Consider the following 10502-nt stretch of genomic DNA (forward strand, 5'->3'; position numbering starts at 1 on the left):
ATTCCTCCGTCACAGAGCCTTACCAGAGCTGAGGGCTATCTAGCCACTGCGAAGAAGGTGGGCGAGGAGGCCTGTGAGCAGTTGTAGCCTGCTGCCCAGCACCCCCAGGCTAAGCCACCATCATTCCAGAGTTCCCTGCACGGGGATGGAGGGGCCCCCACTAGGGGAAAGGTGGGACCCTCCAGGAGTCAGGCTTGGCTTCTGTGTTCCCTTTCCATCCCACCTCCTTTAAAAGTTTGTCTTATTCCTCCCAGATCTCAAGCAAAGAGCAGTATTTGTCGATTTCTGAGCTAACTCACATCTGAGGCTCACCAAAGCAATGCCTGGTTATCCTCAGGATGGAGCACAGTGTCCATTCTCTGCTCATATGATGTGTGCTTGAGTCGTCATTTCCAATACAGTCATTCTTTTTGGTTGCTCTGTTGTTTTGAGCACACTAAGGCTTTTTGGTTGGGTTTTTTTTTTTTTTTGGTGTTTCTTGGGGAAGGGCTAATAAAAACTATCAGGGTAAGGATGACTCTCCCAGCCAGCTGAAATTTTTTTAACTCTTTTATTGACTATAATATGCATACAGAAAAGTGCCTTATTATAAGTAAACAGCACGATGAATTTTCACAAACTGAACACAGCACCCACACCAGCATGGCCTGCATCCTTCCTCATACCTCCTTCCAGTCACCTCCAGCCCCCAAGGGCACCCACTATCCTGACTTCTAACAACATAGATTTGCTTTAGCAGGCTGGAGTTTATCCTCAGCTCACATGACAACCTGACTTGTAGCTGCCCTCCAGCTCAGAGATGGTGAAACTCCCGGGGCTCAAAAGGATTGATATGGGACTGATTTCCAGTGGGGAGGGACCACTCAGGAATTCTAAATCCAACACATATCCAGCTGCTGTTTCAGCCACCCAGGAGGAGTGCACAGGGGGTGGGCGGGTCCCATCTTGGCTGTTAGATGGTCCTCCTGTCCCCGGGGGCAAGGGTGGCATCTGGGAGGTCAGTCTGGTGACTCAGTGTGGAGGGAGATGGGGGTAGAATTCTCTTTCCATGTGCTTCTAGAAGTCTTGCCACGTGTTGCAGGCAGCGGGAGGTCCCTGGATCAGGATGACTCAGCAGCATCTATGTGCAAAGCAGCTGAGGTCTGCACCCTGGGAAAACCACATGGCGCTTGGTTGAACTTGCCCCATTCAGTGCAGCCCACACTGGTTGGAAACCATTTTCCCCCAGCACCAATGCCAGGTCCTCTGTTTACCTGTGCGACTAAGCCCAGGTGCCAGCTGCCAGCCTGGACCTGTTTGTCTCCTCAGCTGTCTTCCATCTGTCTTCCTTCACTGACCCCCACTGAGGGTTGACTCCATATCACGTGTGCTCATTTCACTAATGAAAAGCCAGGTTAGCCTCTGCGCTCACATCCTCCCCATCCACCACCCCCATGCATGGCATGATCATTAGGCTGTGACCTCTGCTTCTTCAGCAAAGAGCTGCTCTAATTGTGCAGGACAGTGGGACAGAGGGCTGGCCAGAGCTGGTGGTCAGGAAGAAATGCTTCTGGACCAGTCGCTATGGCTGGACAGAGAAGCCCTCCCATGGGGAAGACCATGTCAGGAAGATTTTCCTCCCACAACTTCTGGACACAGTGTTTTCTGTTGTCTGTAACCATCCCACTCCGCCCTGGGGGGCTGTCACACAGAGACCCCACTATACCTGGGAAGCCAGCAGAAGAGGTGGGGCAAGTGGCCTCTGACTCAGACTAGAAAGGTCTTGGGACTCATTTGGGTGGCAGTTTTCTGACAAAGTATGCATGAGAATCACTTGGGAAGTACATGAAATAGGCAAATTTTCAGGTTCCCTCTCTCCTTCAGGTCCAGGCTAAGGCCCAGAAATCTGCATATTTGTAAAGCATTCCAGATGGTTCTGTTGTAGGTAACCCCAAGCTATAGTTTGAGGGACACTAATCTAGACAACGCCTTCCCCAGGTTCCAGATGGGGAGAAAGCGAAACCCAGAGGGCCCCAATGGCTTACTCCATCATATGGGATAAGGCCCAGAACCTGAGTCCTGCCGTCTTTCCATGCCTGTACCGCTCTTGTCACTTCCCGTACACTGAGCCTGCCCAAGGAGCCCTGAGGCCCTGCCTCTGTCTAGTCTTCCTTTGTCCAGGCTTGTCCCCTGCCCTTCCTTTCCTCTTACTGCCATCACTATAAACTGGATGTTCAGACACAATGGGATGTCTACAAATGCCAAACACTCTGCAAAGGCATCGCTCCAATCCTTCCCCTCCACCCCCACCACCTCGTTACTCTCCCTAAAACACAGATTACTCCCTGCCCCTCCATCTACCGGACAAAGTGGAAAGGGCCTGGCTGAGCCTTCCGTCCCTCCCCTGTTTGACCCAACCTATCTTCTTGAACTCAGAATCTATCATTCCCCTATAACCCCTTCTCTACATGAATTCCTTCCAATACTATCTTGTTCTTTCTTGCCTCCACTCATGTGATGCCTTCATCACCTTGGCCAACAGCACTTCTTCCCTGCCATGCTCAGTCTCCCCATCCTCCAAGGTCCAGGTGAAAGTCCTCCTCCTCCAGGAAGCCTTCTTTGACCATCCAGCCCTAGCACGCTTGTCTTCCTCTGACCCATCAGAGCACTGAACCATTTACTATCTGTTATTATTACCTATTCTGTTATGAATTGTGAGCTTTAAGTAATTCCCAGCTATATACCACAGCCTACTTTTGTAATTACCCACCCACTTAGCAATGTGCCTTGCACATAAGTACAAAAGGATGTCAGTAATGACAGAGCCACACAATGCTAGAGCCAAGGAGACCTTGGCCTGTAGGTAGCTGGTTGATTAGTTTAGTGACTTTTCTATGCCTCTTAGGTTAACAAACATCCAAAGGCTAACTTTTGCAAATCTGAGCCAGGTCTTTCTCTGGATTCTGCTTCCACTGTTGTAATAAATTTCCCCGGTTGTCACCACCCTTGCTATGCCAGTGAGGCCAGTTCCACCCTCCTGCTCACCATAACAGTCTATCTTGCACATCCTTTGCGACTCTATCCCTGACAAGGCATTACAGTATCCATGGGGGATACATTCCAAGACCCGAGTAGATGCCTGAAACTGCAGATAGTACCAAACCCTATACATAGGATGTTTTTTCCTATACGTACATACCTGTGAGAAAGTTTAATTTATAAATGAGGCACAGTAAGACATTAACAACAAAGATAAAATAGAACAATTAAAATGTACTCTATTGAAAGTTATGTGAATGGTCTCCCCTCCCTCTTCTCTGATAACCAAGGCAGCTACAAAGTGACTAACAGGCGGGTAGCTTATGCAATGTGGATGTGCTGGACAAAGGGATGATTCACGTTCTGGGCAGGACAGAGTGGGATGGCTCTAGATTTCATCACGCTCCTCAGAATGGTGCACAATTTAAAACCAATGAATTCTTTATTCCTGAACTCTCCATTTCATATCCTCAAACCGTGGTTGACCTTGGGTGATGGAAAGCGAAACCGAAGATATGGAGGGACTACCGTATTAACATTCCCGCACTTGCCAGTGGGCCCAAGTGGGTGCTTGGCTTCCCCTTCTCACTTCAGCCGATGACCAAATTTCTGGTTCATTGCAACACACCAGCTAAGCCAATTTCAAGCTGCTTGCTGCAGGCCTGCCAGAAGTGGCTAATGTTCTTGACCCAATCGCACAGAAACCCTGTCGCACACGTGACGTACCTCTCTCCGCATTTAAGACAAGCATCCCTCTTTTGTTAAGAACCGACCGTCACTACTTTGCCCATTGCTTGCTTACAAACAGGGCAACAAGAAGTTAATTCTAGAAGCACTGACAGCTTAAGTTCTGGAGCCTGAGCCAAACTTTCAGAAAGGAGCCCTTTATTCTTTGTTTATCGTAGGATAAATGTCCTATGGAAAAGAAAGTCTCTCTCCTGCCCAGGGGCCATTACTGTATGGAAGTACCCTAGGCATCTTCACCTGGGAGGTTTGATAGAAATCCTTGCAGGAATCTAGAAACCTTAACACTATGATAAGAGTTCAAGTGCGCAGAGCAGGTGCATCTGCCTGGGGAAAGTGCTGCATGCAACCTGTGTGTAGAGAGTCTTTAGAGAGGCCTCTGTGCCTTGGTTTGACAATGCCAGACTGCTCTTTTCAACCCTCCAAAACAATCTCCACAGATCATGACATTTCTGGCTTTCTCATTAAACACAGCTATCTCCTCAAAAAAAAAAAAGAAAAGAAATTTAAGATCTCTACTTACCAAAATAGGTCCACTCGGATCCTGCAAAGAACAGAACAAAGCAAGTAAGTACAACTGAGCTTGAACAAGTTAGAGAAAATACTGCCAATTTCATTTTCACTTCCACAATGTGAAGTTTCACAGGTGACAGGGGCGTTCATCCTCACTGCTCCCCTGGAGGGACCACTCTGGTGATCCTGAGGCCAACAGCAAGGCAGCTGCTGCCTTGAGCAGTCGGGCTTGGCTAGAGGCTTTCATTACACCTTCCCCCAATCAAGTCACAGCCCCAATAGCCTACATCTTCTGCTCTGCTCCCCAAAGCTTGCTAAGCTGAGGTTTCTCCTATTATTGCAATACTCATCCTCTGGAAAGCTCAAGGACCAAGGTTATAGAGTGGACATCTAGGGCTGTAGAGACTTAGGTGGTGACATGTGACCAGAGACGTTCTTGGAAAGCAGCAACATCCAGAGCAAACTTTCCTGCCCTCCCCTCTCTTCCTTCCCCTTTCCTCCTTCCCCTTCCGCCTGCCTCCCTTTCTCTCCTTTGCCCCACTCTCTCCTCCCCATTCTCCAAGTTAGGGTGGGAGGAGCTTGCAGTAAAAAACCCCACTTTTGCCCCACACTGAGTAGCCAGCCTGCCTACCCCTAGATTCTACCTGCTTGGTCCTCAAGGTTTGGTGCTTTGGGTATAAATAGCAGTGTCTGCAGGGGCTCAGGAGCTGGATGGAGGCTGGGGGGAAAAAAGCAATGTAAAATGAAGGGGAGGGTGGTCGGAGTCAGGAAGTTCATTAGTGAAGGTCAGGGCCCAGCCTGATTCATCGTCAGCTCAAAACTGGCCTCAGGGAGGCTTTGTAAAGGAAGCATGCATGTGGGTGCTCCCCAAGTCTATCTTTAGGGGCAGGAGTCTTCACAGGACTAAACTGACCCCACGAGGCATGCCAGGCCAAGACCCCGGCAGCTATACCTTGGCGGCTTTCTGAGGGAGTAGACCCTTCAGGAGGGGAACTGTTCCCTTCCCAAGAGGGTCAGAGACTTGGGAGGCCCAGCTGGATGCCTGTTAGAACCTGCAGGCCCAGTCAGTGTGTACTGGGCAGGGACAATGCGCAGGGTGTTTGCTGAGGAAGTGATATGTACAGAGATCAGGTCAGGGGTTCAGGGCCCTGCCTGCTTCCTGTCCTGGGCCGCCCAGCTCCCCACACCAGGTTCAGGCAGACCAGGCTCTGCAGAATTCATTGACATGCTCCCCAACAGGAACTATGGAATATAAGGTTTTCTCCAGAAAACACTTGACTTCACCTTATTTTGCTCCCTTCCTCCCTGACCCCAGACGTTTTTTTTTTCCTGACATTCACCAATGCAACTGCTGGAAATTTGAGGGCTCCAGGCAGGGGGCAGACCATACTTTGACCCCATCATTCAGTTTAACCCCTCTCCACCCCCTACCTCTGGTTAATACTGACACTCTACACCTCAGTGACTTTTCTTTTGACCTTGTCCCCAAGGCAGTTTAAAAGCCAAGAGTCTCATGAGAAATAACAAAATAAAACCTGTGTTTTTAGAATCTAGGGGTAAGCAGGCTGGCTACTCAGTATGGGGCGAAAGTAGATTTCTTTGTTTTTACTGCAAGCTCCTCCCACCCTAACTTGGAGAAGAGGGAGGAGAGAGTGGGGCAAAGGAGAGAATGAGAGGGAGGAGGAAGGGGAAGGTGGGAAGGGGAAGGAGGGAAGGGGAAGGAAGAGAGGGAAGAGAGGGCGTGAAGGGCATGAAGGGCAAGGGAGTGGAGGGCGGGGAGTAACAGGCTTTCAGGAAAGAGAGACAATGAATGGATCTTTCTCTCTGTTGTCTTGGGGCAGCTTGCATCTAAAAGGGAGATTTCTAGTGAAACTTCAGGTCTCAGCTTTCTCTAGAGGGGGATACATGTCAAAGTTTGCAGTTTTAAAAATGAATTCCCACTTTTGTGTAACTCCTTTCTCCCACCTACCTTCTATTTCTTCCTGAGGGACCTAATATCAAACATATGCCAGCCAGTGGATTGGAGTTGAATCCCGCCAGCCCAGCTCCCCTGCTTCCCTCTGCCCTGCCCCACTGGCACAATGCCCTCCAGGAGTGAAGGGGGCTCTGAGCTTTCACACTGCTGAGCAGGACCAGTTTCCCACCACCACTGCCTGGCCAGGGAGTATAGATGTTCAGCTATTATGGTCCCTTTGGATCCTTCTATAAATGTCTCAGCCTAACCTGGGTCCAGGAATTATAGCACCTACAAATGTCTCTACAACTTGGTGCAAACTCTGTCAAGGGCAGGAGCCACCCTTATTTCCCCAGGAAGTTTCCACGAAAGTCACCATTGACGCTCCCAGGAAGCACTCACCCAGCTATTGAAGAGGCAGGCAAACGCTGGGCATCCCCCTCTTGTTACAAAGGGTTGACTAACCTGACCTTGGCTTCTCACTGCAACTCACTGCATAGACCTGAGTCTACAGTTCAGGTTCCCCCCACTGTCCCCCATACACACAGAGAGACACTCACTTCGTGCCACCTCACTCTGCACCCTCAGCCTCCAGCCCTTCGGGGTTAAGGCCCTAATTACACTCAGAAATAAGGTGTATTTGCTCATCTGAGCGCATACACACATACGTTCAGGATAGTAGAGACCTTCTGAATAAAAACAATGATTAAGGATGGGATGCATCATTCCTTGGACTTGCAGGTAAAACTTAATGGTAACGAGCATCTCCTCCAAAGAAAAGCACCCACCCCTGCCAGAGGGTTTTGCCCTGGGGCGACCACAAACCTTTCCTGGTAGTGACACGGCTCAGAAAGCCACAGTTACTTCTTTACTATCTGCAAGTGGATCCTGGCACAATGTTTTAAATCCTGGTTCCGCTTTTCCTCCCTAGTTAGCAAGCTCCCAGGCAACCTCTCCAGAGCTGCGGGTGCTCAGAGAATAGCAAACATTGTAATACACAGCGCGCTTCCCCCCAGCACAGCAGGTCATGCATTCCAAAGGGAAACGGAGCATCCCTTATGAAGACGTGCAGTTTGATACCATGCATGTCCTTCCCTGCTCCTCCCCACACACATCCACACAAATGATTTGACTTATCATTAAAAACCCCACAGAAAATCCTTCCATCCAGGTGTGGCTGAGCGCTCAGGACTGTTAGGAAAGAGGCAGAAACTTTACCGTTGAGTGGGGCTAGGCTGGAAGGCTGTTCCTTTAAGATCACGAGCAGAAGGACGGCCGCTGCACGCAGGCTGCGGTGGGGCATCTTCGGGTGGCTCGCGCGGGCTGCCCCGGGCTCCTGTTCCTTGATCTGGGTGCTGCGCTGGGGCCGGCAGGGCGCGCACCGGGACCGCGTGTGTGCAGCCCGGGCACCGTGCGAGCACTCCTGTTCTTTGGGCTCATGGCTCCAGGAGCTGTTTTTATGGAGCGACTCAGCCCCAAACACATGATGTCATCGTGGGGGTTGGGGGGAGGACACCCTGCCAACAGGAGGTCTGGCGCCCCAGTTCCGAGGTAAGCTGTCGCCCTGACTTCAGCCGTGCTCTGTGGGGCAGTGCCCCAGAAACGGGGCTGACCTGGAAAGCCAGTTTTCCCTGGGAGCAGCCGGTGGGTGTGGGTGAGATCCGCCTGCCTTGGCCCCATAGAGAAGGGTGCGTGTGTCCAGGGACTGGCTTCAGTGGCCACGGCCTTGGTCTGTCACTGCCCATTCTGAGAAGCCCCTTAAATAAAATGCCATATGGACAAGAGCCTCCTTCAGGGCCCAAGTCATGAGCCTGCCAGGACTGGGCACTCCTTAGGGACTGAACAAGATAGCAAAGAGGCTGCATTCAAATTCGGAATTTCTGTGAAGTGTACAGTGCATCCTGATAAAGTGTTAACTTTGAAATTTAGACGCAAAGAAATTAATTAAGAATAGGTAAATAGCACTGTGGGGTACAAGTGAACAGCTCTACTAAGCAATTAGACTTTCCCCTAGTAACAGGTAAGTAGACAGGTAAGTCTCAAACTAGTTCATAATATCCATCCATTCTCTAGGAAAAGGGGGCGGGGGCGGCGGAATCCCCTTCTCTGGGTAGCAGTGGAAGAAAGGGACTTAACATTATTTACTGAGCACGTGCTATGTGTCAAGCACGGTACTAGGTATTTCACATCTTGGTCTAGATCTGTGTCTGAGTTGTTTCCAGTGTGTACTAGTATCACCTGTTGTTCATTTCTGCCCACTTTTCTCACCTATCTGTATTCATTTAAATATGTGTATACATGTGCCTCATCATTTTGCATGCTTTTGTGATCCCCTTTGTATGTAGTCCATGTTCAGTTGTTAAATCAAAGTTCTAGTTAACCTGCTCTCCCCCATAGCCCTTATATCTTCCTATTGCCGTTACGACCACTTGCTGTTCCCACCACCCTTGTCATTGGTGTTTCTGGCTTCCCTGGGCCCTCTGAGTGTCTCTGCCCTGCTCCTGGCGCTGGACTCAGTTTCCTTCCTGCTCTTTGACCCAGCCTGCTCTCTTGGCTATCTGCTGCCTACAGACATTGCACAGACCACATGGTCTGCTGAAGGGTGCTCACCCCAAGTCCTGGTACATGACCCCTGGTTTTGAGACCTGACCCATCTTGCCCTCTTCTCTTGGCCACAGCGGCCTGACCAGACCTTACCTCTCTCAGGTCTGTGGCTGACCCTCAGCCAAACTGGACTCTCAGTCTGGTCTCAGTGACCAATGAAGCCACTTGTCATTGGTGGTTTTAGAGGAATAGAGCCGCTTCTCTGCTAGGGGCCACCAGGAAGCACATGCCACCCACATTTCAAAGAGTGTGACTGTTGTCCTTATTAGCTGAGCTATTGTTTGGGTTCGTAAAGGGCTTTTGAGGTCTTGTTAAGGAAGTAGTTACAAAGACAATCTTGTTACAAGCACTTCCAGACCACAGCAGGCTTAAGGATGACTTTTTCTTCCTGCAACTCCTAATAAAGACCCTTGAATGAGCTCCCAAATGGTGAGTGAACATTTCACTTGTGGTTAAGACATTCATGTCTCTGATTCATTATCAAGGGCTTTGGAAGATGAAACGTACTAGAGGAACATAAGAGGTTGGGAGGAGCCACTGCTGCTCAGAGATACACATAGTAGACCCATGGAGGTAAAAAAATCACTTGCCCCACATCTCAAGATTAGTTAAAGGTCAACCAGGCCATGCACACGCGTTTCATTACTCCCCTTATGTCTGGCTAAACATTAATTAATTTTCTCCTCAAAAATGCACTTCTAAGTGTTCTTCAGGGATCCCCAGAGATGGAGAGGTTTTTAAAAAATGGGGTGGGATTAATAGAACAGTAAGGGAAGATGGTGAACTATGGTGAACTGGGTTTGATGTAAAGAAAGGAGAGGGTTGTGATGTTTACTGCATGTCTAGATCAGTGACCTGGTTTAACGAGGAAGAATGGATAGCAATTAATAGAGAACTGAGAATATAAACTGAGACCCATTGCCCTAAGTGCTTTAGGTAAGGTGTTTTTGTTTTTAAATCTTAAGGGATCAGAGGGGAAAACAGCAAATGGAAATGGATGCAATGAATGAAACTACACTACTATCTTACACCACACACAAAAATTAACTCAAAATGGATTAAAGACTTGAATGTCAGACCTGAATCCATAAAACACCCATAAGAAAACATAAGTGATAAGCTCCTTGACATCAGACTTGGTGATGATTTTTTATTTGACTCCAAAAACCAAGGCAATAAAAGCAAAAATAAACAAATGAGACCACATGAAACTAAAAGGCTTCTGCACAGCAAAAGGAACCATCAACAAAATGAAAAGGCAACTATGAATGGGAGAAAATATTTGCAAATCATACATCTGATAAGGGGCTAACATCCAAAATATATAAAGAACTCATATAACTCAATAGCAAGAAAAATAATACAATTGAAAAATGGACAGAGGATTCAAATAGACATTTTTCCAAAGAAGACATAGAGATGGCCAATGGGCACATGAAAAGATGCTCCACATCACTAATCATCAGGCAAATGCAAATCAAAACCACAATGAGTGACCACCTCACACCTGTTAGAACAGCTATGGTCAAAAAGACAAGAAATAACAAGTCCTAGTGAGCGGACCCTCACTGGAGAAAAAGAGGCCCTTGTGCACCATTGGCAGCAAAGTAAATTGGTGCAGCCACTATGGAAAACAGTGTGGAAGTTTCCCAAAATATTAAAAATAGAA

At 48.6% G+C, this 10502-nt stretch overlaps 1 protein-coding gene across 4 annotated transcripts in view; it reads right to left on the bottom strand.

Annotated features, from left to right (window-relative positions):
• CA12 (carbonic anhydrase 12) overlaps positions 1 to 7831 on the bottom strand; it is a 51755-nt gene extending 43924 nt beyond the window's left edge. For 2 of the 4 annotated variants that reach the window (XM_019650807.1, XM_019650805.1), the window contains exons 1-2: positions 4920 to 5067; positions 4286 to 4306 (exon numbers count right to left, since the gene is read on the bottom strand). In XM_019650807.1, coding sequence (XP_019506352.1) covers positions 4286 to 4306; positions 4920 to 5052 — 154 coding nt within the window. In that variant the 5' untranslated portion in view covers positions 5053 to 5067. Of the gene's footprint in view, positions 1 to 4285; positions 4307 to 4919; positions 5068 to 7447 lie in introns of those variants that run through there. The other 2 variants (XM_019650809.1, XM_019650808.1) reach the window with 2 other exon arrangements.
• Between the last annotated feature and the right edge of the window lie 2671 nt (positions 7832 to 10502).

The sequence above is a fragment of the Hipposideros armiger genome, unplaced genomic scaffold (assembly GCF_001890085.2).
Source record: "Hipposideros armiger isolate ML-2016 unplaced genomic scaffold, ASM189008v1 scaffold_147, whole genome shotgun sequence".
Classification (NCBI taxonomy): Eukaryota; Metazoa; Chordata; class Mammalia; order Chiroptera; family Hipposideridae; genus Hipposideros; species Hipposideros armiger.